Consider the following 27234-nt stretch of genomic DNA (forward strand, 5'->3'; position numbering starts at 1 on the left):
CGATACTCGTCCCCTCCTCCCTCTGCCATCAGAAAGTCCCCTCACACCTTTTTCAGGAGTTGGGGGCTCAGCTGGTGGTTTGACCCAAACCACATCCCGAGATAGCTTTTGCTATTTCGCACCTTGACCGTCATGCCTGTCACTGTCTGGGGTTGCTGCGTGCGTCTGTTCACAGGCGCAGGGGCGCAAGGGCTCCTGAGGCAGTCGGGGCTCCTCACATACCCTCCCCGCCCCGCTGTGTCAAAGCGGCCCTGCCCCCTCTGCTAACCAGGGTCAACAACACCATCAGGGTGGAGGCCCCACTCATCACCTACTCGTCCTGGGCAAATGAGGAGACCAACGCACCTGGACAGCGGCTGTCACGGGTAGGCCGATGGGACCTTTGCCGTTCCCCCTGGGAAAAGTGTGCTCCCCTTTAGGGACCAGGACCTCCAACCCTGGGGGCCCCGAGTCGCAAGGACAGGAAGACAAAACCACTCAGTGGCAGGCAAGGCCTCTTCTGCTGCCTCGGATCCCAGACGGCTTACCCTTCCTTGGGGACACAGCATCATAGGGGGTCTCGGATTTAACGGGGTGCCCCCGCCCCCGTCGTGTTAGCCTGCTTCCCTCCAGCTGGCACTCCGCTTGCACCTTCAGAAAGCCGTTCCCACACTCTGTGAGGCTGGCGGCCTCCGGGTCCATGACCCGTGGGTCCCCTGGTCCTGGGCCGGTGTCTCAGCTCTTCCCCTGCACCATGTGCCGGAGGGCCACATACTCTGTAAGCCTCCAGACGATGCTTCTTGCTGAGTCGCCATCTATCCCAGAATGGAGGGGGGACGACAGAGTCACCTCACTACCAAGTGGTCCGTCGGTCTCCTCGCGGAAGAGAGACGAACGGGGGCTCCGTGTTCACGCTTGCTGCACTCAGAGGCACATGACCTCAAAATTCGTGTGCTCATGTGGGGTGGCCAGTCGTGAAGACCGGCTAACGCCGCCCGGATGAACCATTTTGTTCTCCTGGCCGGCCGTCATCCTTCCCCGGCGGACGCGCACTCGTCGGCATTAACGTGTCATGCAGAAATCCTCACGCTTGTGCCCGCTCCCACCTCTCTACCCACAGGCCTCCACCCAGAACCCCTGTCTCCAGTCATCCCGCCCTTTCGTGTCTAGACCTCTGGCCAGATGGCCCGTCAACGGCCACCACCCACACTGCCTCACCTCAGGTCACTTCTCCTTCCACACAAAGTGGCTGGCTGGGACGCTGCCCACAGCACCACCCACTGGGAAGATGCTCCCTGTCCGCTGTCTTCCCAGGTCACTTCTGCATGCGGCTGTTAGGCAGGTGCATCCATTTCCAATTCGCACCTGTACTGAGCTGACCGTTCCTTTAACCAAGCTCTGGCATTTTCTTCCTCTTCCAGCTGGTTGTAGAGAAACTTCCACAAGGCAAAGGGGAGAGGCTTGGAACACGGGTGACATGGGGGTCTGAACCGCCTGCTCATGGAGCCCGCTCACGCCTCTGGTCCTGCTCAGGCTTACCCGTGGATATGTTTCCACCTGACGGCGGACTGTGATGGGCTCATCCAACTTTACGACTTGGTGGGTCTGACAGACCCAGCATGGAGTGAGTGGCTCCAGACGCACAGCCACGTGGTGCCTGTGGTCGATTGTGTGGCCTCCACTAGGGCCCAGATGAACACACATCTGGCCCAAGTGGGAAGGCCGCCTGCATGTCTATCTGGACCCACTGCAGACCCCTTTCCCGCTGCAGCCCCGCCCAAAGCTGGCAGCTTCTGCCACGGCTCGGAATCAGCCATCAGTTTAGTCCAGGCCACGAAGAGACACTCTGGCAGTGAGTATGCCCTATCCCCCGGGTTCCTTGCCCAGGTGTCCCACAAAAGTGCCCCGAGCTCAGTGAAGTCCTGCTTATCCAGCCTCTCATTCTGGCTCTGCTGGTCAAGCGCCCTCAAAATCCATCTCAGGATGGCTCTTCTCAGCACCTGCTGGAGTTTTTACAATTCCTGGGTGTGCAGTCTCTTTCCTTCTTTATCAAGTCCAGCACATCTCCTGCCAGGTTATGCTGGGATTTAACCCGAGTTATTGGCCCGGCAGCCAGGAGAGGTGAGGGTGGCTCCCAAGGGGGCACGGGCTGCCTCGCAGGGTAGCGGCAACCCCCCCCCCCCCCGCATCTCCAGAGGGTCAAACGCCCAGATGTTTCCCTCCATTTTCAAGGCCTTGGGTTTCTCACCCTGGGGCCCGTGGGTTCCCATGACTGATCTTGGCTGAGCAGCAAATGTCCCTGGAGCTCCGTGACTCCCACAATCAACCAGGTCTGCAGCCTGCCACTCAGGGGTGTCTGTCCTTCCCCTGCAGCAGGCAGGTGCCTCTTCGTAAACTGCCTTTGAAGGGCTCTGCCTCACCATCAGCCATTACCTGTTAACAGCCCCAGATTTCTCCTTGTCCCTCTGCAGGCCAATACAATCTAGCAGTAACCGGCCAGTTCTGCTGTCTCTATGAGCATGGCTCCCTCATGTTTTTCAAATGCGTGCATCATCGCACCTGCTGCAGCATCCCCTCCGCTGGGACCACACGCTCCGGGTGACGTCATTAGCAATGGTGCTGCCACCTTGTGCCGGGGACTTTGCACGCCCCAACCACCCATCAGCCCCAATACAAACTCCGGACTCCAAAGGTTCCTGTGAGCGTCCCTGTTGGGTGATGGTCTGTGGGGACTATCACACATTGAGCCCAGGAGGAGGTAATGCCATCCGGGAGGCCACAGTGACAGTGTAACCAGAAACCCCATACTCCAAGGCTCCTGGATTCTGCCTTGTGCGTCTCTTCCATTGGCTCACTTTGATTTGTATCCTTTTGCTGCATTAAAGCTGTGAAGATAAGCAAGACACTTTCTTGAGTTCTCTGAGTCATTCCAGAGAGTTACCGAAACTGAGGGTGGTCACAGGACCTCTGAGTTTGCAGCCGGCTGATCTGAAGTGTGCCCGCAGCGGAGACCAGCACGGTGGCCGAACCCGCCGTCCCTTCCAAAGGTGGAAGAAGTGGCATACACACGGAGAGAAAGGGCGTTGTAGCTGAGGGGGAAGAAAGGAATGGGTTATGCGGTGAGGGAACCCTAGCATTCCACTTATCCAGCGTTACGTTAATATCTCAGGAGAGGCTTGGAGGGAGTGGTATGGTCTCTTAGCTTGATTATACCCGATGGGCAAAGCCAAGCCCTCTCCTGCCTCTGGAACCTGCCAAGGTGGAACGGAAGCTGCCAACCCGAGTGGGCCAACCTGGGAGACGTTTAGTCCTGCAACACACAATGGGCTGGGCAAGGTGTCAGTGACAGCGTGGGACCCAGCCTTATCAGCCGGGCCTCACCCACCCGCTGGACACGCTGTAGCACCCGCACCGTGGGTGGGTTTCCACGTGGCATCGACGGCCCTGCGGGTGGCAATGCTGAGTTACAGCCTCCTCGGGATGGAGGAAAACAGCCGGGCTGAGCAACAGCTGAATCTGGCTAACCGCTAGCTCATTTCTGTGCTTCACAGCTCTGCACAAGCGTATCTTGAGGTACAAACGGCGGCAGATCAGGGGGTGAGAGAAGTAAGTCTACACGCAGATGCCCAAACATGACTGCTCCGGGGGCTAGAATTCGGCTTACCTAAGGGCAGAGCCCTCAGCGCCTGGGAAGTGAGCTCTAGGCCCCTGGAATGTCCTGACAGGACTGGCTTGGCCTGGGGACGTGGGGCACTGGACAGTCTAACAATGTGACTCATAATGGGAGCTTTGGGGCAGGCCAGATGGCTCTGACCTCCAGGAAGGACTGGACACCAAAGGTCAGCCGTGCTGTCAGTATGACCAAGCTCCAAAAAAGTGCTGGACGCCAATGGCTTCCTGGTTGGGAACACCTTGTGTGCGAACTGTCACCCATCACACCAGGAGAGGCACCCCTCCTGGGGATACGGACCCCTCCTACCCTATGCATCATTCCCCTTGGATGATTCTACCTCGTTCCCCTTTTTCATAACAAGGCTATCATCCTGGACTTGGCACTTCCCTGAGTTGTTCAGGTGAATTAACGAACCTGAGGGTGGTCACGGGAACCCCCAAGTCTGTGTCTGACATCCTAAGCGAGAGCAGTCTTGTAGAGACAGTCCCTCCAACTACGGCTTGCTCCTCGCACTTGCTCCTTAAACTCCTCGCAGACGTGGAATTCTAGAATCGCTGAACCTTAAAACCTCTAAAGTCAGAAGGAAATCTTGCTCTCCGAGACCCTCCAGGGGAGCCAGGCACCAAGTCAGATCCTGTGGGCGGGTCGCACAGCAGCCCCACGAGGGAAAAAGTGCGGCACTCCCGTCCACTGATGACGCAACTGCAGCCCAGAGGGGTGATGTCACTTCGAGGGTGCACAGGGAGTCTCCCTTGAGCTGGGGGAAGAAGACATAACCGTGTAGGACAGGGCCAGCAGCCACCAGCCAGATGCTGCCCTAGCCCCTGCTGGTGTCCCTGACCTGCCTGTTGAGTGGGGGCCTGGCACCTGCTGGTCCCCACCTGCTAAGTGACTATGCCTGACACGGCCACTAGCCCTGGTTTCCCTTGAGGACGGAGCCAGTGAGGGGGGCAGGGAGGGGAGGAAAGGCCATGAGACAATGAGGCCTCCCTGGCAGGCTTACAGCAACAAGCTTTGAGGCCGGCTCATGCCACTGTTGAAAACGTTTAAATAATCACCACATCCTACATTGGAAGATTTTACATCAAAATGTGGTCTGGGAGCTTGTCTTGAAGAATGAGGACATCTGGCCGTGCGGTGGGGGTTCCCAGGTGGCAGCATGGCTGGAGCCGTGTGGCACACGTGTTCGCACGCACACACACACACACACACACACGTGCACTGCTGTTCCGTGGCACAAGCCTTCCTTCCACTGCCAGGCACAGAGCACTGTGATTCTGTCTCTGCTGTTTCAATGCCGGCTGCCACCCACCTGCCACCCACCACATCTCGTTCAAGGCCCCTGGAGTCACACACTGCCTCCATGTGAAATCCGCTGGCTTAGAGAAAGAGCCAAGGGGGGCAGCAAAGGTGCATGTGGGGGACTCAGACCTAGGCCCAGACGCCCGGGTGGCCTTGGGCCTGTCTCTTCCCTTCTCAGCCCTCCTCCTCTGCCCCAGCCTCAAGGCCCCAGAAACCTACATGGGAGAAAAAAGATGAATTCTCATCTTGGGGTTCCTGTCCACATCCTCTGTCTGACCTGATGCTTTCAGGCCCCCGTGACCAGGACCAGTCCTGGAGTCTCTAGACGATATCCTGAGTGACAAACCAGCAGAGGTCCACATTTGGGGAAGGAGGAGGAAGAAAAGGAAGAGTAGAAAAATAAGAAGGATCCCAAAGCTGGCATGCATTTATACTGCGATCCCTTCATCCCCAAGGGAGCTCCTGGTTCGGGGCAAACCCCCTGAGTGAGGCCTCGAGGAAGGTCCTGATCAACAGACGCATGGGTCAGGCTGGGGAACCCTGAGACACGCAGATACAGTCGTCAAACGCAAACACTTTACAAAATAAGTAAACGTTTTTCTTTTTTCACTTTATAACCCTTTGTTACTATTTGAATATATTTTTTTTGCAATGTGCACGTACTACAATTCAACAAAACACTTAACATGGTTTTTTTTTTTTTTTTTAAAGTAAAGAGCAAATCACAGTGGAATATGAAATGGAATATCAACTTTGGGGACAGGTCACCCAGCGAAGTCCAAACACCCCGTCGTGGCCACTGTGTTTCCTCTTCAGTCACTGTTCGGCCTTTGGCCCTCTGACTCCACCCACAGAGCACCTACAGTGACCCTGAACTGCCCTCAAAGCTTCCTCTCTCGGGTTGGGGCACGGGAGAGGCCCAGGAATCCAGTAGGAATCGAGTCAGCAAAATTAAGTTAATTTACAGAGTTATAGTAAAAACACCACCGTCACCCCGGCCCCGCGCAGGCGGTGTTCAGCAACCACGGAAAGGTGTGCACCAGCAGGGGGCGCACGGGTTGGTGCAGGGACACAGCAGGAGGATCCTGGGGTTCCGTGGCCCCCGCGGGGCGCTCAGGCGGGCACAGGCGGGCAGGCGTCTCACAGGGCAAAGGTGGTAAAGAAGATGTGCATCTTGGCCAGGAAGGTGGTGACGGAGCCCTGACGCCAGAGCTTCATCTCCACGTCCAGGGCGAAGTCCCGGGGCTCACGCACCAAGCGCTGCAGGTAGACCACGCCCGTGAAAGCGTTGAGCGGGCGCGTGCCAAAGTAGCCCTCCTCGTTGCCCTTGGTGATGGTCAGGGAGATGGTGTCGCCCGCGAAGACGGGCACCGGGCTGATGCGGAAGATGTGTGCCGGCACGAGCAGGCCCGTCTGGAAGTTGAGCTGGTAGTACGTGATGCGTGCCGGCGAGTTCTGGCACTCCAGGAAGTCACGGCATGTGGTGCGCTCGCACTTCCTGTGGGATGCACGGGGGCTCGGTCAGTGGGCCCGGGGGCTCGTGTGTGTCCGCGCCTTCCCGCCCCTGACGTCCGACCGTCCGCGACACGGCGTAGGCCTCAGACGCAGGCTTGAGGGCCGGCCAGCCCCCGGCGTACCGAGTCACCTTACCTCTCTGGGCCTCAGTTTCCTCATCTGTAAGACGGGCTACTAGCCCGTGGTCTTGCCAGCTGGCTGGGCTGAGTTAATAAACGCGCAGGGCTTCGCGATCAGCCTGGCACCGTGTGTTAGCAGCCCTCGGTCATGCGTGTGTCCCCCACTCGCCTTCTTCCTCCCTCCCTTCATTCTTACCCACCTTCGTCCGCCTTGTTTGCACTCGCACGCTTGCCATTTGCACAGATTCCCCGGGCACAGCGTTTTGATGGTTTTAATCATTTTCCAAATTCCTTTTCTTCTGTAACTGACTCTCTGTTGGAGCCATTTCCTCTCCTCACTCGGAACGGCCTGCCCTTTTCCAGGGGAAGCCTCTCAGCAGACCGGGGCCAACGGCCCTCGTGGGGCTCCACCTCACCCCCGCCTGAGGAAGCCTGGAGGCTCGGCCAAGCCACGAAACAGTGACAATGGGGGGGTGAGCCTCCACCAAAGCCACCAGGGGCCTCGATTTCTGAGCACAGCACCCCTCTGTCCCTTCCTGACTCTCGGAGCCACTAAATCACTGTCTACAAGCTCACTGCTTCCAAAACGGACACTGCTCAGGCGCCAGGCCCCAGCAAGCAGCTGTACAGGATCCTTTGAGCAGAGGTCCCCAACCGGTGAAGTGCGACAGGCACCACGACAACCACCACGTCACCAGCCACAAGTGACTGAGGCTGCAACTCACCGCTGTCTTTCCTCATCTCATACGCGTGCCTGCCCCCAGGTGGCGCTGCTCTCATCCCCACGTTGCAGACGGGGCCACCAAGACCCACAGAAGGGAGGCTACCTGTCCAGGCCGCCCCAGCCACACTCTCCTAAATGTCCCAGCGCGCATGCACGTGGATGCTACGGTGTATGTGGTGCTGAAAAACGGCAAACTGCCAGCAGGGCAGCCAGGAATCATGAACGCATCCATACTGCTCGTGGCGTGCCACACGCACAGACGTGAGACAGCTAAGAGGGAGAAACTTGTGCCAGGCTAAGAGGGAAGGTGGACACGCTCAGCAGCCATGAGATTTGGCTGCAAGGCGGGGGGGAGGGGCAAGAACTTTGGCCTTGCCCACTTGTTGTTGACCTACTTTTTTTAAATGTGTATTCATTTTTGAGAGAGCAAGCACAAACAGAGAAGGCGCGGGGGGGGGGGGGGCAGGGAGAGAGGATCTGAAGTGGACTCTGAGCCTGTCAACATGGGGCTTGAACCCACAGACTGTGAGATCATGACCTGAGCCGAAGTTGGACACTCAACCAACTGAGCCACCCAGGCACCCCTGTTGTTAAGATAGTTTTAAAAGCGGATGTCACATTTGCAATTCTAAAAATGTACATCTGGAAAATACCTTACAAAGTAAAATAAAGTGGGAAACAACTGAATTTTAGGAAAAACAAAAGCACTGTATGAGAACGTATGTTTAGTAAAGAAAGGACAAGAAAGGGGAGCCTGGGTGGCTCAGGCGGTTAAGCATCCAACTTCAGCTCAGGTCATGATCTCGCAGTTTATGAGTTCGAGCCCCATGTCAGGCTCTGTACTGACAGCTCAGAGCCTGAAGCTGCTTCAGATCTATGTCTCCCTCACTCTCTGCCCCTTCCCTGCTCATACACACTCTCTCTCTCTCTCAAATATAAGTAAAACGTTAAAATTTAAAAAAAAAAAAGGGGGGGGACAGGAAGTATGGCAAAATGCCAAGAAGTTATCAACAAGAAGTGTGGTCACTGGTCCGTAAGATGGTCCCGGGTGTCCCGCCTCCTGATGGTCATGCCTTGCGTGGTCCCTCCTCAGGGTACCCCACCTCTCGCAGTGGCGAGCTGTGTGGCCAGCGGCAGAAGGGATGGTATGTCACTTCTAACATTAGATTAGGTTACAAAGGGCTGTCACCTGCTCTCCTGATGACCCGTGCCAAGGGAGGCCACATCACAAGCAGCCTCATGGAGAGGCCCACGCAGGGAGGAGCTGAGGCTGCTGCCCACAGCCATGTGAGTGAGCAGCAGGGTCCTGCAGCCCCAGTCAAGCCTTCAGATGACGCGGCTCCACGAGACTTTGAGCTGCAACCACCCAGCTAAGCTGCTGCCGGCTTCCTGACCCTAACAGCCATTTGTCTGTAAAGAGGCTGAGTGTTGGGATAATGCATTACACAATAGCAACTCGTGTGTGTGTGTGTGTGTGTGTGTGTGTGTGTGTGTGTGTGCGCGCGCGCGCGCGCACGCACGCAGGAGCAGAGATTTTCCGTGAGTTTTCTTCCCTTTGCTCTCCACACCCTGAGCAAGGTGCTTCTAACTTGTACCACGTGTGGTCAGTTAGACCACAGACCCCAGTGGCCGGGGCCTGTGAGGAGCAGGAGGGGTGGAGGCAGGCACCACGGCCTCTCCCCCGGACAGCACGAGACGGGTGCGGGGGTCCCGGGCCTGGGGCCGGGGGAGGGGGTGCACTCACGTTTCGGAGACACGGACGTAGTTCGGAGGGCACTCGAAGCGCAGGCAGCGGAAGCCGCCCCGGATGTTATAGCAGGTCTCGGCCTCAGAGCAGTTGTGGGTGCCCAGCGCACACTCGTCCAGGTCTGGGGGGTGGGGGAGAGGAGGGTGAAGAGTGGGGTCCCCCGGCCGGGGGCAGGAGTCCACACCACCCTGGCCCACGCTGCAGGCCCGGGTCTCAGGGCAGCTCGTCCCAACGGTAAGCACACAGCTCCCAGACCACCCTATGCCACACGTACCCGCCCAGGGGCCGAGGACCCTGCTCTAAAAACAATCATTTGTGTCTCCTGAGGGCTTCCCATACTCCCAGAATAAGAACCTAGTCCCTTCATGGACACCACAGGCCCCTCTGGCCCTTCTGCGTCAGAGCTTCTCTCCTTCTCCTTAGGCTGCAGCCCTATGGGACTAGTCTGGGCCGCTCCAACACCCTGACCCCTATCCCACCGCAGGGGCTTTGCATATGCCGTTCCCACTACTGGAACTTTCCCCACATCTTCCCATGGCTGGCTCCTTCTCATCTCTTGGGTCTCAGCTCAGGGCCACCCCCTGCAGGATACCCTCCCCGTCCACCCTATAGTGGTCCCCTCCCATTTCATTCTCCTTCTACTTCCTGTCCTGCTCTGAAACACACTACTTAGTATGTCCTGTGTCCAGCCTTCCCCTCCTCAGTGTGAGCTCCAGAAGGCCAGGGGTGTGTGTCCCTCTTGGTCCTGTGGTGTCCCCAGCATCCAGCAGGGTGCCTGGCACACAGCAGGTGCTCCACACACACGGCCAGATGGAAGTGAGGGACCCATCCCTTGTAAATACAGACTCAAAGATGCACGGTGACGAATGCCCCCCGCACACCGCACAGACGTGCTCACACTCCCTGCGTGCACACACACAAACAGGCAGATGGCTGAGCACACCCATATGCTCACGCATACCCACACAGATACACAGAATCACAGCCACAGGCATACGAGGAGGGCCCTTTCTGGATGCTGAAATACACACACGCACACACACACGCACACACGTATGGATACGTATCTGACAAACGCTCAGAGAAGCACCCATGGGTGTGTGTGTGCACGCATGTTGCACAGGCAACCTGTAAGTCAAGTAGGATAAAATAAATGGGTTCCAGAGACCCCGTCCGTGAAGACCAGCTGCTCAGCTCAGACAGCGTGGCCCCCGGGGGCCCCACAAGGGCTGCCCCTGGGGTGAGGGGAGCAGAGTTCCTGTCAGGAGCTTCCCTGGGAAGCTTCTGGTTTCTTTCTCCAATCCTCCACACTGATCCAGTTTAGGGGTTTCTCCTCACTCAATCCTCATGCCAGGCCTGTGGGGTGAGGGTCGTGGGCCTCCCCAGACACAGGAGGGGCACAGCCTTGCTCAAGGTCGCACAGCAGTCAGCAGGCAGCTGGGGCTGGAAGCCAGGGGTCCAATTGCGATGCCACGCGGTGGCAGTTGCAACAGCAGCCAAGCTGCATCCTGAGTCTGCCGCCTGGCATCCATCCGATGCGTGAGGCCCTGCTGCACTCACTCACTTGTCCCCACAACCCCACGAGGCAGGAACGGTGTCACTTCCCACCCTCACGTGTGCTCAGGGTTCAGGGCTCAAACCCCCAACCTGTCTGTGGGCCACCACCCCCTGTGGCGACAGATCAGGTGACATTCATTCACCTCTCCAAGCCTCCCTCCCTTTCCTCCTATGCAAACTGGGTCACGATCCCCATTTCCCAGGGTGGCGCAAAGGCGAGTGGGAGAAAACAGGGCCGGAGTCAGTGGGACCAGGATGGGCGCGGTTGTCGTCCTGATGGTTCATTAACTGAATCCACATGAAAGGAGGGCCTTCTGCTCTTCCCCCTTTGGCCCCAGCTATGCTTGGGCGGCCCACAATGGGAGCAGGAAGTCCTGACCCGAGCTTGGGCAGGGGTGTGGCGGGGAAGCAGGAGGGAGCTGCTTCTTGCTGTCTGCCCACCCAGTGCTGATGGAGATGCCTAGAAGTGAGCAGGAGGAGCGCCAAGGGTCAGCACCACTGCAGCCTGGCCTCACCACGCTCACAGGAAGCTACCAAGGACTTCCCTGTGAGCCTGGGGTCGCCACCCCTCAGTGCTTCCAGGCCCCTCGTATCTGCGGGGCCCTTGACCCTGGAGCCTCTCTCGGAGAGGTCAGGCCAAAGGGAGAGCTGGACAAGGCCATATACCCAGGGGGTGTATGTACACACACACACACACACACACACGTATCTATACTGGCATAACGAGACTGGAAAAAATGCATCTAAGTATCAGGAGTAGTTGCCTCTCCATTCAGGTGAGTGGTTGAACGTTCAGTAAACACCTACTGTGTGCCGGGCACTGCCCTACATGCCAATGAACGAGTCACGGCCCTTCCTTCACGGAGCACGTTTCTAAAACACGCTGCCAAGTCTCAATTCCTTCACATTTTTCTGTCCTTTTTTTTTTTTTTTTTTTGACCACTGAAGAGAGGCAGGATTTACTGTGACATATTAACCAGCAGGTTCTGTTCTCCGCTGGCTGTGCTCCCATCCTCCCGCTGGAGCCGTGAGACCTCGGTGGTTGGCCTGAGACACAACAGGACCAGGGAGCACAAAGAGGGTCACCCCTTAGATCTGAAGGTCAGCGGGCTATAGACGTGGATACCACTGGTGATTCAGGAAGTGGGACATAACCAGGCAGAACCACCAACCCATGCTCTGTCCCTGTCCAGACTGTGACAGCACGGAGACTTTTCCAGCAAGAGAATCTGGAGGGGAAGCAAAGGCTATCACATGTGCAGCGGGGCCCCCGTCTCACCTGACCTCCTGATGGAGGCTACAGATGTAGCAGGGACAGAAGAGAGGTGACCCGTGCCCTCCACCTTGCCCAGGTGGCTTGCCAGGCCTAGCTTTGGTGGCTTCAGGAAGTCCCAATGGAACCGAACTTATAATCGTGACTTCCCAACTTAGAAGGAAGATTAGAGGTCACAGAACCTGGTCCCCATCCACGGAAGTAGCTGCAAACTGCAAAAGCAGGTGACTGCCCACCTAGCCTGTACATCCCCAGTGACGGGAAGTCCCCCCCCTCCCCAGTTCCGTGTGGCCCTACCCAGCTCTGCATAGCTCCGGCTGGGACAGTGTCTTTCTGCATGCAAGCTTAGTAGACGCAGCTGCCTGCGGATGGACATTACAACCCCTGAGCTACAACCCTGAGGCTCTCTCCAGGTTCCTCACCCGCCTTTTAGGACCACCACTCAGGATGCCTGTCCCTGCCCCAGGAGAGGGCCCAGAGCTCAGCCCAAGCCTGGAAGACTAGCCCGAGCTGAGTCGAACAGAAGAAGACTGTCTCCTTCCTCATCCCGGGCACAGACCTCAGTTAACGTGGCCACCAGCGGCATTGGCCATTCCCGTTTATGCACTAGGTGTCGTAGCTCCAATTGCACAGCAAGCTGTGTAAGGCTTTCTGGGCCTGCTCAGAGCCTGCCCGAGGCACTGGTGGGGCAGGGACCCCTTGCTTACCCTTGCAGGACCTCCCATTGGCCGTCATGGCGTAGCCGTGCTCCGGGCATGCGCACTGGTAGCTCCCTGGCACGTTGATACAGCGGAAGGTACAGAGGATGCCGGCTCCCTGAGCACACTCGTCAATGTCTGTCAGAGAGAGGGTCAGCCCCTCGTGAAGCCCCTGTACCCCGCAGGGCCCAGCCACTGACAGTCATTCTGGTCCTGCCACAGCCCCGGAGCCCAGGGGCCCATTTTACCAATGAGGACAACAGGGCACAGAGAGGGGAAAGAGTTGCCAAAACCCACACCGCAAAACGGGACTCCCATTCCAGTGCTCACTCCCTGGGGCTGCCCCGTTGTTGCTGCTATCGGCGCAGGGCCGAGAAGTTACGAGGCACAGGCCTGGACAAGGTCTGTTAGCGCAGCCTCCGTCTCGCCGAGGCCAGGACCCGTCGCCGCCACTTTACGGCGAAGAAGCCCGAGGTCAGGGCTGGGGAGCTCCCGCCCCAGGTCACGCAGCCGAGCAGATGGCAGGGCTCAGAGTCCAGCTCTGATGTGACACTAAAAGCCTGTGTATGTCCCGCGTGTCCCTGCCCGACACGGAGCCTCTGGGGGCCGCAGGAGGGAAGGTGTGCCAGTGGGTCAGGGCACCCCCGGGCAGGGGAGGGGTACCTGTGCAGGTGTGCCCATCCTCGGCCAGCTGGTAGCCTTGACGACAATAGCACTGGTAGGAGCCATAGGTGTTGGTGCACTCCTGGCTGCAGCGCCGGGTCTCACACTCGTTCACGTCTGCAGGGGAGACCGGCCTGTGGTCGAGGCACAGTCCTCCCGCCCAGCAGTGCGGGCCAGGGCCCCAGCTGACCTGGAGCCTTAGCTTGGGAAGCCACTCGTTCCAGCCCCTCTCAGGGGCCAGTGGGGAACCAGAGACCCCGGAAAGGGCAAGGAGCCCACCAAGGGAATGCAGCCGAGGCAGGGGCGGGGCCGGGGCTTGCTGGCAGAGTCTCAGCCTGCTGCCTGGAGGAGGCAGCTACAGAAAGATGGGGCTCAGGTCTCCCGGGCGGGGAGTTAGATGCCGCCCTATGGAGAGCCCGTAGCGCCTGGGAGAGACGGCTCTGGGAAGTATCATCTACGCGCCAACCCCTAGAGGGCTGGGGCCTCGCCTGCCTGCCCTGATCCCCAGGCCTGCCCCTGCATGGGGCTGGGGGGAAGGGTAAGAGCTGCACGTATGGGCGTATGGGCCAAACGACGTGGCAGCCGACGAACGAGAGGTCAATTCGTGGCTCCGCTTGAACATCTGCACCCTGAGCTCCTTGAGGGCAGGGACGCGGCTTTCCCTCATCCAACCAGGAACTGCTGAGCTCCTACAACATCCCGGGTCTGTGCTGAACTTGGGGACTTAGCCGGGAACAAGATGGACAAAACCTCCACTTTGCGGAGCTCATGCTCACACATGTGCTGGTAAAGAAAGGGGAGGGGTCAACTAAATGAGTAAAATAACCAGTATGTCAGGAGAGGCAAATGCTGCGGGGAAAGAGCAGAGAAAGGGACAGGGAGTGTGTCTGGGAGGGCTGAAGCTCTGCAGGCGTGTGGGCATCTGGGGGAAGGTGTTCCAGGTAGAAGGCACAGTAAGAGCAAAGACCCGGGGGTGAGCGTTCTGCCTGGTGCCCTCAAGGGACAGCAGCAAGGAAGCCAGCGTGGTCAGAGCAGAGTGAGCCAAGGGAGGGGAGCAGGAGAAGTCAGTCATGTGGAGCCTGGTCACACTTCCCTGCCCCTGGGTTGGCCCTGTCCCCACGGGAGGGCCAGCCCAGGGGTCTCAAAAGGCTCTCCTGCCCAGGAGGGAGGTAAGAGCCCCTAAAATGGGAAGGGCTGGGGAAGACGGTGCCAGTTAACCATGGATGGAGACCCACATCCCCTTCCCTCGCCGACCCCCTCACCCCTCCACTGAGCCACCTCGGGACTTCCCTCCGTCCCAGTCCTGCCAGGCCTGGTCCGACCATGCCGCAAACACACACTGGGAACAGCCTGACAGTCCACACATGTAAGAACTTGGCCCTCAGATACCAGCCCATGGGCAGGGTCCAGCCCGTTCACATGCTGGCTTAACTCACAGTGTGTCTTTTGGAAGTTTAAATCCGGGGCGGCCTGGCTGGCTGAGTCGGTTAAGTGTCTGACTTCAGCTCAGGTCATGATCTCATAGCTTGTGGGTTTGAGTCCCACATCGGGCTCTGTGCTGACAGCTCAGAGCCTGGAGCCTGCTTCAGATTCTATGTCTCCCCCTCTCTCTGCCCCTCCCCTGCTCGTTCTCTCTCTTTCTCAAAAATAAACATTAAAAAAATAATAATAAATTTAAAAAATAAGTTTAAATCCATTGTAACATGTAAAAACCCAGCAGATTTTACACAGATACCTAAATGTCTAGCATCTGGAAAACCAGGAAGATTGGGTCGCCCTGGACTGGTGCTGCTGGGTGGCACTGTCCACAGGTGCTGTGCGGCTGCTGCTATTTGGCGGCCGCTGGGCTCTCCGGGTGGCCAGGAACCCTACCTCATGTTTCACTCACTTCTGTTCCTTGCCTGGACCCCCAGGCTGTGCGGTCACGACCAGGATCAGAACCCACGAAGGGGCAGAGGCTGGGCTGCCACCCGGGTCTGAAAGGAGCTGCCGTCCGGGGGTACGGATGCCTCAGAAACCCACCCCTCTGGTCCAAGATGGCCGGGCCCTGGGCCCTCCAGGAGGGCCCATGGCAGGAAAGAGCCGGACCAGCTGAGGCCAGGGTGCGTTTGCAGAAGTAGGGAAGTGGCATGAGGTAGGGACGGGGTCTGTGAAGCTATGAGGCCAGGGCCCGGGCAAGATGGCTTTCCATGGTGGCTGTACATCTGTGCGGGGTCGGAGGTCGGGGCCAGTGGTACCTTCACAGCGCTTGCCATCGGCAGCCAGCAGGAAACCGGAGGCGCAGGAACAGCGGTAGGAGCCCAGGGTGTTCTCACACGTGTGCTGGCACAGGCGGCCGGGTGAGGTCCAGCACTCATTCACGTCTGCAAGCGAGCGGCGGGCAGGGGGTGGGTGCCCCGTGGCGACGGCAGGGGTGGCCCGGAGCCCGCTCCCCCCACCCCCAGGTAGAAGAGGGGGCTGGGTGAGGACAGGGACACAGACACCCAGGAGGGACAGGGAGGAACCAGGACAGGGAACGGGAGAAGCAAAAAGACCGGGGCAGACGAGAAAGGCAGCAAGGGTGTCGGAAGGAGGCTGCAGGCAGAGACAGGGATGGAGACGGACACAGCAAGGGGCGAGAAAGGAGGGTGGCAGCGACCAAGACCGAGAGAAGCAGGGAGGACAGCAGCAAGGAGGCACCGCCGGGCAGGATGGCAGCAGGCGGTCCAGCCGAGGCCGCCCAGTGTGCCGGCAGAGCAGGGAGGAGGGAGGAGAAGGCCTGAGGGCCGGGCGGGGGCAGCCGGACCCCACGCGGGGGCTCCCGGCCACCAGCGCCCACCTACCGACGCAGGCCCGGCCAAAGGCGTCCCGCTGGAAGCCAACTTTGCAGTCACAGCGGTAGGAGCCGGGGAGGTTGTGACACACCTGCCCCTCGCTGCACTGGTGCACGCCGGTCTCACACTCGTTCACGTCTGCCAGGGGAGGCGAGCAGGGCACCCTGAGGCCTCGGCTCTCCCTCTGCGAGGGCCTCCCACAGGCAGAGGAGCCCGGGAAGGCCCAGGCCGGATGGGAGGCAGGGAGGGAGGAGGTTGGCCTCACCCACACACTTGGTCCCGTCCTGGCTGGCGTGGTAGCCTCGCCCACAGAGCAGCGGGTTCCTCTGGCACGTGTAGGAGCCCACAGTGTTGACGCAGCTAAAGCCTGGCCGACAGGGCTCGGACAGCGACGTACATTCGTTGATGTCTGCAGAAGCGGTGCGGGTGACGGGGGGCCTGGCACAGCTGAGTCCAGGGTCACACCGGGAGGTGGCCGGTGTGGGGCTCCAGACCAGCCCTGGATAGGGCTGCAGGGTCACACCGTCCCAGTCCCGTGTCCTATGACCCCAGGGCCTTTTCCTCCAAGAACCTCGCCCGCTGGGCGCTTCCTACATTCTCACAGTTGCCCTGGTGAAGCAGCTGAAGGCAGAGGTCCGCCTATGACTTCGAGCTGAGTCCTAGGCTACCTACAGTAAGTTGTGCCCCTGCTCTGCATTTTCCCACCAAACCATCAAGTTCATTGTCCATCTCTCCCTCACACTCTGCCCTAGCCTCACTGTTTCCTCATCATCCCATGATGCCCCGGCCCACCACAGGGCCTTGGCACATGCTGTCCCCCCTCCCCCCCCCCCCCCCCCCCCCCACTCTCTGGCCAACACTGCCCTCAGATATTTTCAGGGCTGGCTTCCTCTCTTCCTCAGGTCCCTACCCCAATGCCACCTCCAACCATTCTAGGTAGATGAGCCCGCCCCCCTTTTTAAGACTGTTTTCTCTACTTGCTTTATTATTTATCAAAGCACCTTTGAATAACTGCCACTTCTATAAATATGTTTGCCTATTCAGTCCCTCCTTCTCCAAAATGTCTCATTAAAGTGCCAGAACTCCCTGGGGCACCTGGGCAGCCCAGTCAGTTAAGTGTCTGACTCTTGATTTCGGCTCATGATCTTGCAGTTGTGGGATCGAACCCTGCGTTGGGCTCCGTGCTGAGCGTGGAGCTTGCTTGGGATTCTCTTTCTCTCTCTCTCCACACCCCCAACCCCTCTCCTGCTCATTCTCTCTCTCTCTCAAAATAAAATAAACTTAAAAGGAGTGCCAGAACTCCCTGACATCTAGAACCAGGCACATTTTCAGTGCTCCAAAAATGTTGTCAACAAACGAATCAGTGAAGAACTGTTGGCCATCGGGCAGACGCCTCGTATCCCAGGGCAGATCGCAGGGACCTTCTTGTGCCCACGACCCTGCAGTGACCCCGTGACATTGCTAGGGTCACACAGTGAGGAGCTGTAAAGGCGGTGCCCCAGAAAGGCGTGTGACAGAGCCACACTCTCACACACCCCCGGTTTCTGTCCACACCCAGTGGCCGGCCTTGCACACCTGCCCGCCTTCCCACCTCTCTGTCTGCATCTTTCACCCCGCCCCACCCCCCACAGGGTTGAGCACAGCCTTGGCCATGCCCGCACCAGACGCCGTCAGTCCCGCGGGGGCTCTGGCGCCCTGCCTCTGGGCCAGACGTGCTCAGGAGCCCTGGGGGAGGCGAGGCTGCCGGCCAGCAGCTGTGCGGACGGAGTCGGAGAGTGTGAGATCTCAGACCCACGCAAGGACAACCAGGCCACCATATGCAGGCCTTAACCCAGGAGTGCGGCACGAAATCAACCCGTCCTTTCGCCTCATCCGCCTCACTAGCATTCTCTACAAATAGAAACTGTAGCGAGTATCACATATAGCAGAGAGATTAACATTTTGTGGCATCTGTGTTCCGGCCGCATGTAAATGTGTCTTTACCAAGTCAAGACATAAAAATATTCCCTGCGGCTAGCTAGGCTAAAAGAATCAGAGACGCACTCATGCCCACAGATGGGTAAGCAGAGGCCACAAGAGAAGGAGCTTAGCCAAGGTCAGACAGCTCGGGATAGTAAACGTTCCGATTCCCAAGTGCCTCCTGGGGCACGGACATGTCTATTCACGGGTAGGGACTAGGAACGCTGAGGCTGGGAGAGGGGACCAGCAGCCAGCAGGGAGGCCCCAACACCCCCCTCCCAGAGACCGCCCTCCCCCCCGCCCCGCCCCTGGGCCCTGCTCACCCACGCAGTTGCCCTCGGGGTCCTGAAGGAAGCCATCCATGCAGCGCGGCCGTGCCTGGCAGTAGAAGGAGCCCTTGGTGTTCTGGCACGTGAAGCCCGCCTGGCAATTGTGTTTGCCCAGCTCACACTCGTCCACATCTGCCACGCAGAGGCGGGGTGTCAGGGCTCGGCGGGGCGGGGGCAGGGGGGGGCTGGCAGGCCCCTGCCCGTACTCCCCACCATGACCTTGACGACGACATCGCCACACTGACCGAGCTCCTCTGCAGTACCAGGCACTGTCCCAAGTACTCCGAGATGGATTTATTTACGCGACGCTCGCGACAAGCCTAGGAAGCAGGTGCTGTGACAAACCCCATCCTCGACAGGGGGGACTGAGGCACACACACGGTTGGAGCGCTCGGCAGCACTGGGCTGGGCCCTGCTGCACACTTCCCGGGGGCCGCAGAAAGGAGCGTGAGCGCTCATGCTCAAGGGCCTGCGTCCAGGCCTCTCAGGAGGCAGTGCGGCCGATTGAGCCACACCCGGACAGCTCCGAGCGGGTCACCGAGGGCTCCTCACCTCTGCACGGCACTCCACTGTTTACAAAGTGCTGGCACTGCCCTTTCCCTCACGCTCCCTGCAGCAGTCACACCAGGCCTCCTTCACAGACAAGGAAACGGAGACGGGACGCGGGAGGGCCACACACATGCTCAGCCGCGGGGCGGACCCTCGCTCAGGTTTGCCGCTGACTGCCAGACCAGTGCCTGCATATGTGTCTGTCTGTGCTCCTGCCACCTGTCCGTCCTTGCCTCCATCCACCCCCTGTCTGGTTTCCAAGGCCTCCGCCACCTTGTCACAGCAGCCCAGTCTCTGGGAGGCCCTGCATGGGGTTCCAGGCACCCGGATGTGAACCAGGCACGGCCGCCTTTCAGGGACCACCACATGCCTGCAGAGGCAGCCCCTCCACAGACCAGAGTGGCTAAGAAGGAGGTGGCCAGCACCCCGAGGCGACAGAGCGGCAGCGGGCGTGGGACACGTCCAGGGGGGCGGTGCCCCTTGCCAGGCGTCGGCGTTCTCGGGTTGGGGGTGCTGGCCCTGGATCCATGTGTGCACACATGTGTGCCGAGGGGACAGGGCTCATCTCTCATCCCCCCTCCCAGCTGCCCCCACCCCCAGCTCAGGGCCGGACATGGAGCTTGCTAAGCCCCCCCTCCCCCGCCCCCCCCCCCTCCCGAGCTCACGCCCGACTCTGGGCCACTCCTCGTCCACAGTTTCCAGGGTTTGCAACAATTACGTACCTCTGTAGGTCTTACCTCTTTGGTGACATCCTCCTGGACATTTTTAGTTAGAAAAAAAACCATGCTTCCCATCACCTGTGAAACAGGCTCTCAACCCCCTCCCTAATGGGGCCTGCCAACCCCACCCCCAGCCTTCCACACTCCCAGCCTGCCTGTAACCCCGAGACTTTCCGTTCTTTGACCATGCCAAGATCTCCCCTGTCCCCAAAGGCCTCACACTCGCTGTTCCCTCTGCCTGGAGCCCCATGACTCCACGTCTGGGTTCCTTGGACATCACCTCCGTGGGAGGCCTCTCTGGACCCCCACCGAAGGGAGCACCCAGCCCACAGACACTCCTGCCCCCCCATTTGCTTGTGCAGCCTCTGTCTCCCTCATCAGGGGGTGACAGAGAAGGACACCGTGCCCCAGCAGCTCAGGATGTATCTGTTCAAATGGTTCAAGGAAAATTCTCCCTCTTCTTAGGAGACTAGAATTTTCCAGTGGAAGGCACACAAGTGAGCCTTCTGTGGAGCTCTACCCCAACGTACAAACAGGGGAACAACTCCACACCAAGACACCAGCAAAGGTCACAAGCCCAGAAGCACACTCTGGCTCCCCACTACCAGCCTCAGATGCCCCCACCCTGCCCCAAACACTGGTCATCTGTGGGGGCTTCCCACAGGCAAGAAACCCAAGTGCTTGGGGCCTGCCAGAGGGAGAAGGCTCTGGGCAGGGTGAGGGTGGGGCCAGGGGCAGGGCACGGCAGGGGTGGGGTGTCCAGCCTGCCCTCCTCACCTGCGCACCTCGCCGTCCTGGAAGGCGTAGCCGGGCTCACAGGTGAGAGCCTTGTAGCAGTGGAAGGAGCCCACGGTGTTCACGCAGTGCTCTCCCCGGCTGCACGTGTGCAGGTCTGCCACACACTCGTTGATGTCTGCGGGGGGAGGGGCCGTCAGGGGCCATGGGGTGGTGGCAGGACCTTGCCCTGGCTCGGCCAGCCCTGCCCTCGAGGCCTCAAGGTGCTCACCACCCAGAGACTCACATGTGGTTGGTGTCCACCTGTCTGTGCATCTGTTCATTCAACAAAGATTTATCAAGCATCTGCTGTGCCAACAAGCATTGTTCCTGGCACCAGATCACATCCATCAGTGACTAAGACAGACACAGCCCTGGCGGAGGCCCAACAGATAAATACACAAAGTAGGGAGGGGGGTGGTCACAAGTGCTGTGGAAAAGACAGAGCAGGGCCAAGGAAATAAGGAGTGCGTAGGGGCAGCAGGGAGGTCAAGGAGGGATCGTCCGACAAGAGGGCCTTGGAGCAAGCGTCTGAAGGGGTGACAGAATGAGCCAAGCAGACATTCCTGGCAGAGAGGACAATGGACGCCAGGGCCCCGAGGAGGGAGCCTGCCAGGCAGATTGAAGGACCGGCCAGGAGGGGGTGTGGCTGCAGGGGAAAGAAAAGAAGAGAGTGTTCAGAAATGGCAGAGCAAAGTGGGAGCCATGGAGGGTTCCGGCAGAGGACTGAAATGGCCTCGCTCATTTGTAACAGGGTCCCCTGGCTGGGTGGGAATGCTCCGGGGGGCGGGGGGGGGGGGAGTGTGGAGGCTGTTAGGACAGAAGATGGATGCTGGGGTTCAGACCACCACCCACGGAGGTGAGGAGAAGCCAGCCGTTTCTGGAAATGCAGTGAAGGTAGAACCAACTGGATCCACTGATGGATGAGACGGAGGTGAGCAAGAAAGAGGAGCTGAGAGGTGTGCAGAGCTTTCTGGCTGAGCAGCCAGACAGGCAGGGGTGCCAGGCCTGGGGATGGGGACAGCTTTGAGAACCAGGCTGGCAGGGAAGGTCAGAGCCTGTGGACACATTGCATTCGAGTGTCAAGAGGCAGCCAGGCACACACGTGAGTTCACTGAAGGGGTCTGAGCGGAGACACTAACCGGGGAGTGGTCAGTCGCTGAGGTCACCCAGGGCACAGGACACAGAAGAGGCCAAGAACCCACTTGGGATGAGCAAGTGGGAAGGGGAGAAGCCGGTGACGGTGTGCAAAGGGAGGGCAGGACACTGGAGAGTCAGCCAGAAACTGCCCCAGGCCTGGCGCTCTGGATGACGGCCGGCCGGCCCAGTGCCTGCTGCCTCCACTCTCCAGCAGGCAGGGAGGTGCCCCAGTCATTCACTGATGTGTTCCTCCCTTCACACACAGTAACCAGCACCTATCCTGTGCCAGGTGGCCAAGCGGGGGCGTTGGCCACAGCGCCTGCCCTCAAGGGAACTGCCAGCCTGCCGTGGGGACGGGACAGGGAGGAGAGATGCTGGGGAGAAAAGCCATAGGCTCGGAGCCCTGGCCTGTCAGAGTCACTTCTCGGGGGCAGCGACAGGTGAGCTAATTCCACGAGGATGCTGGAGACCAGGTGGAAGGGGGCAGAGCAGGGCAGTGAGGGAAGAGACTCCCCCAGCCTCGCAGGTGAGCCAAATGGCACATGGGCCAGGCTGACCGTGAGACTTCAGTGGGGGTGGGGAGGTGGGAAAGGGAGAGTTTGGGGCCAGCAGTTTCCAAGGAAGGCTTGGCTGGGCAAGATGAAGACTTCCGATTCACAGGATGGATGGACAGGGGAGGTATGTTCCCACGACCCCAGAAACGCCAGAGCCCCAACAGCCTGGGAGGAATCATGGTAACAAATAAAAGCAGCCGGCACTCAGTGAGGTTCACCAGGGGCCTGGCGGTTTACAGATGCAGCTTCACAAACGAGGAAATAGGTCTCCCAGAGGGGCTGTGACCGGACCAAAGTCACACAGCCTGCACATGGGAGCAGCAAAAAGGGAACCCAGAGCACCCGGCCTAGAGCTGCGCCCTTTCCACGCTGCTGTGGGAGAGGCCCCAGAACCCTCCCATCATCTAGCAGCACAGCCCATCTGGGACACTTTTCCCAGGGGCCAAGATGGTCCTCAAAGGGCTGGGCACAAAAGGCAAACAGCAGAAATTGCACGTCCATCAGGAGTCTTCTGAACCTGGCCCCACCCAATCCCACTGTGGCTTCCATACCTCCGGTGATGGGGGGCTCACTACCTATGCAGGCTGCCTCGGCGTGACACATTTGTTGAATCATAACAATGACGTCGAATACCAGGACATTCTTCACACAGACTAACTCAATCTCTACAGTGACTAAGGTGGATGTTATCATTATCTCATTTCACGGATGAAGAAACAGGCTCAGAGAGCTGAACTGATTTGTCTGAGGTCTTACAACAGGAAAGCTCAGAGCCAGGATTTGAACCCACACAGTCTGGCCGCAGAGGCCATACTCTTCATCCGCGTGTGAATCTCCCACGTCACCAGCCAGGGTTCATGAGCATGCGTGGAGCGAACAGATGACCGGCAGAAGACATCGGTACCCATTTGTGCATGAATAAATGATGGAAAGACCAAGTGCTAACAGATGGTAAGACGAGCAGGTCAGTGGAACGAGAGGAAGGACAGGAGACGCCCATGTGTCTGTGCAGAATGAGCAAGGAGGGAGACACGAAAGAATGAGAATGTGAGCTCATAAATTTTGCTGAATGAAATACACCTTTGCTCTTCTAGTCCCAGAACCTGTTTTCTGGCTACCTGGTGACCCCTTTTACTGCAAGATCTTCTGTCCAGGCCACCAGGGGAGCCCGCACACCCAGGCACGGCACGGGCATCCTGGGAGGGGTGCTTGCAGGCCTGGGCAGGATCCGCCTTCCCAGACATACACACACAGACACGACCCAGACAGGAAGAGCCGCCCAGCCACTGACAAGCAGGTTCGGGAGGGCTCATGTTGTGCCGACGGCTGGGGGGCCAAGGGCAAACATGTCTGCAGCCGCCCCTCAGCCCAGCGCCGTGGGCCCATCTGCCCAGCGGCGGAGGGTGACGAAGAAGAGGACATGTCCAGGCTGGACATGGTCCCCAAGCACAAAGAAGACAGACGGGGCTCTGATCACGTGCCCTGGACGCGCTCTGCACTGCTCCTACCTGCACACTTGTGTTCAAGCTGTTCCTCCCACCCTGCACGCCCTTCCCGATTTCCAAGTCCCATCCATCCGTGGAGACCACTGCAAATGCCACCTTCTCCGGAAAGTGTGCCCAGATGCCAACAGGTGGAGTGACCTCTCCCTTTGCCTGTGCCTCTGCTAGAGCATTTCCAAGAGTCTGTCCTGAGTCCCTGCTACCTTGGGTCTATCTCTCTGTACAGGACCATCACGTTTCCTCCATGAAAATATCAGAACCCCACACTTGGTGCCCTCCTCACTCCCTGTGGGGCACACCTGAAGCCCTAGCCACTGGCCCACATGTGCACCAAGAGGCAGGAGGGGAGGGCTGTTACAGAGCACCAGCCCCACCCATGCTTGGGCCAGGAGCTGGGTACCACTCGGTACCACCCCCTGCCCAGTCCTCTGGCCCCAAGGTTAGAGGCAAGGAACCAGGCTCAGAGAGGGAGCTCCACTGTTCAGCGTCACACAGCAAATGAACACTGAGTGGGGGTGCAATGCTAGGTCTGCCAGACCCCAGCTCCATCCTTCCGCCTCTGGAGGGGATTCTAGTTGTACCTAAGGACAACCTCAGCAGCTGACATCACGTGCTCACGATGCCCCAGGTCTGGGCTCCGGCATGCATATGTCATATAATCTCCAAAGGAGCGTCAATGTCTCCTCTTTTCACAGATGATGAAACTGAGGCTTGGAGAAGGGAAGACATTTGTTCAAGGCCACAGAGCTACTAGGGGCTCCTGCTTCAAACCCAGGCCTCCCTGCCTCCAGACCCCACGGACCCCCATCCTGCTGCCTGGACGTGCAACCTCCTCATCGCAACGCCCCAGCCAAGTCACATATCAACTACCTTTCTGACTCGCAGGCACGTACATCCCTGAGGAAAGCAGCTTTCCAGTGGTGTCAGTAGAGAAGCGGGACAGGACACCAGGACAGACAGGGCATGGCACGGAGCAGGGGGGTGCCGGCCGTGCTGAGAGCTCATATGCAAAGGGCAGGCCCTTTAGCATGTGGCCACGGCATGGCCGCTTGGCGTGGAGCAGAGCAGAGAGCCGTGACAGTGGCGGCAGGCAGGGGCTCTCGCTTACCCACACACTTCCTGTGCATGTTGAGAATAAAACCCTCAGCACAGAGCACCGTGTGGCTGACACAGTAGAAGGATCCCAAGGTGTTGACACAGAACTGTCGCAGGCTACAATCATGAGTGCCCATCAGGCACTCGTCTTGGTCTAGGACAGCCGCAGGAGGGAAAACAGAAGGGCCATTAGAGAGGCGTGGAGCATTCAGTGACAGAGAGGGAAACTGAGTCCCAGGGAGGGGCAGGGACCTGCCCAGGGCCTCCCAGCGCATCAGTCGTACCTCTGGGCTTCGGGCCCAAGTCTGCGTTTGTACAGTCACGTGATATCAGAGCCAGAACCCCAGTAAGGACAGATGGCAAGGTGAGGCTCAGAGAGGATGGCAGGGTGGGACCAGAGGCCGTCTCCCACCCAGCTCCGGAAATATTCCACCTCCAGAGGCAACCAAAGGAGCCACACAATGGCAGGTGTTGCAAACTCAAGTGCCTAAGGGACCAGGCTGGCAACATATACAGGAGAAGGGGCCAAGAGGGAGGCTCTATGGGGCACTTTGGGGTCTGTGCTCTGTTCCACTGGGGGACCAGGACTGTGAACCCCTTGTGGGCAGAAGTTTGAAGAGAAACCTGAAATCTTGGTTGTTTTTTTTTTTTTTTTTTTTTTAAAGTTCTTGAGTTTTCACGGTTGGTAACTTGCTTGCTTATTTTAAACGGAGCAGAGCCCAGCAGGACTCCCCTGCAGGGCTGGCTGCACCACTCCAAATGCCACCTGTAACCTCTGGCCTGGACCCCACAGCCATCACCACCAGGGGTCCTGCAGAGGCCTGGAGACACACAGACACTGGCCTGAGGCCTGACTGGGACCCGGAAGAGTCCCGACATAGGAGAGACACATTCCTCACATTTTCAGGGCCCTGAGAGATGGGGAGCAGGGCCCAGAGGGCACTTGAGATCTGCTCCTACTGCCTGGCCATGGGGTGGTTTTCGTCCACAGCAGAACACAGTCTTGGGATGACCTGGGTGGCTCAGTTGGTTGAGCGTCCAACTTCAGCTCAGGTCATGATCTCACAGTTGATAAGTTTGAGCCCCACGGACATCAGGCTTGCTGCTATCAGCACAGAACCTACTTGGGATCCTCTGTTCCCATCTCTCTCGGCCCTTCCCCCACTCATGTGTGTTCTCTCTCTCTCAAAAATAAACATTCAAAACACAAGTAAAATAAAATAAAACAAAACAAAAAAAGTAAAGTAAAATAAAATAGGAACACAGTCTCAGCCAAGGGGCTGGATGTGGGGTCCCAGGATGTGGCAGGGATACGGGTATTTTCTCAGATAGACTTAACCCTTTTGACAAATATCATACGACGTCACTCATATGTGGAATTTAAGACACAAAACTGATGAACATAAGGGAAGGAAAGCAAAAATAATACAAAAACAAGGAGGGGGAAAAACCATAAGAGACTTAAATACAGAGAGCAAACTGAGGTTGCTAGAGGGTTGTGGGGAGGGGGATGGGCTAAATGGGCAAGGGGCACTAAGGAGGACACTTGTTGGGATGAGCACTGGGCGTTGTATGTAGCGATGAGTCACTAAATTCTACTCCTGAAATCATTATTACACTCTATGTTAGCTGACTTAGATGTAAATTTTTAAAAATAAATAAATAAAATTAAAATAAAAAACAAAAGACTGAAATTAACCCTTTTACCCTTGGACACCCATCAAGGTCACATCTCCAGAACCTGAACCTGAACTAAAGCATTTCCTAGCCCGTCCCACGCTCCAGGCCTGTCCTGCCACCAGATACGAGGAGGTGTAGTCTAGAGGTCTCTCAGGCATCATTCACTGTGGGAACCACCCCAGCAGGTGTCGGATCCAAATGCCCCCAAGTCTTGGTCCCCCGACGTCCCACAGAGACAAGACCCCATCCTGATGGGGTCGCAGGTGTGAAAGCCACACGCTTTTCGACCTTCTTTGGCCCTTTTGTGAATGGCAGAGTTACCAACATCTACTGCCCCTTCTTTGGATTTAGTAACAGAACTGAGCGCATGCCATTCAACTGGGGCTCCTACTCCCCAGCCCCGCTCCCCATCAGAGGCAAGTGGGAGGGATAAACGTCACTTCCAGGTCCCGCCTTCACAGCGGGGCATGGACATCCCCCTTTCTCTTTCTCCACACATGACCGCAACAAGGACAAGGTGGTCACAAACCAACCTCAGCCTCGCAGACAGGGCGAGTCGGGAGTGTGGTCCAGGGATCTTGTCAGAAATACAAACCCTCGGGCCCCACCCTGGACCCAGGCCGCCTCGTTCTGCCTGCCCCGTCTCCCTTCCGGGGCCCCCACCACAGGCCAGCTCAGGTTGGCACAGGTACAAGAGCAGCCCCCGTGGATCTCACCTTCACAGGACACACCATCCGCCATGATGGCATAGCCAGGGAAGCAGGAGCACATGGCTGTGTCCCCAATGACGCTGCACACCTGCTTGCAGGGCCCGTTGTCTGGGAAGAAACCACACAGAGATCAGGGACCACTGGGCTCATTACCCCCGGC

General features: G+C 58.3%; 1 protein-coding gene across 1 annotated transcript in view; it reads right to left on the reverse strand.

Annotated features, from left to right (window-relative positions):
* Nucleotides 1-5543: 5543 nt before the first annotated feature.
* The window catches only part of FBLN2 (fibulin 2), an 89204-nt gene continuing 67513 nt past the window's right edge, over nt 5544-27234 (reverse strand). Inside the window, exons 8-19 of the mRNA XM_053898596.1 lie at nt 27081-27182; nt 24698-24838; nt 20405-20532; nt 20258-20264; nt 18346-18483; nt 16329-16472; nt 16073-16201; nt 15488-15613; nt 13251-13367; nt 12597-12725; nt 9057-9180; nt 5544-6452 (exon numbers count right to left, since the gene is read on the reverse strand). Of these exons, the coding sequence (XP_053754571.1) occupies nt 6095-6452; nt 9057-9180; nt 12597-12725; nt 13251-13367; nt 15488-15613; nt 16073-16201; nt 16329-16472; nt 18346-18483; nt 20258-20264; nt 20405-20532; nt 24698-24838; nt 27081-27182 (1643 nt within the window). The 3' untranslated portion in view covers nt 5544-6094. The remainder of the gene's footprint in view (nt 6453-9056; nt 9181-12596; nt 12726-13250; nt 13368-15487; nt 15614-16072; nt 16202-16328; nt 16473-18345; nt 18484-20257; nt 20265-20404; nt 20533-24697; nt 24839-27080; nt 27183-27234) is intronic.

This window comes from Panthera pardus, unplaced genomic scaffold, assembly GCF_024362965.1.
Source record: "Panthera pardus isolate Hobbes unplaced genomic scaffold, ASM2436296v1 HiC_scaffold_8, whole genome shotgun sequence".
Lineage (NCBI taxonomy): Eukaryota > Metazoa > Chordata > Mammalia > Carnivora > Felidae > Panthera > Panthera pardus.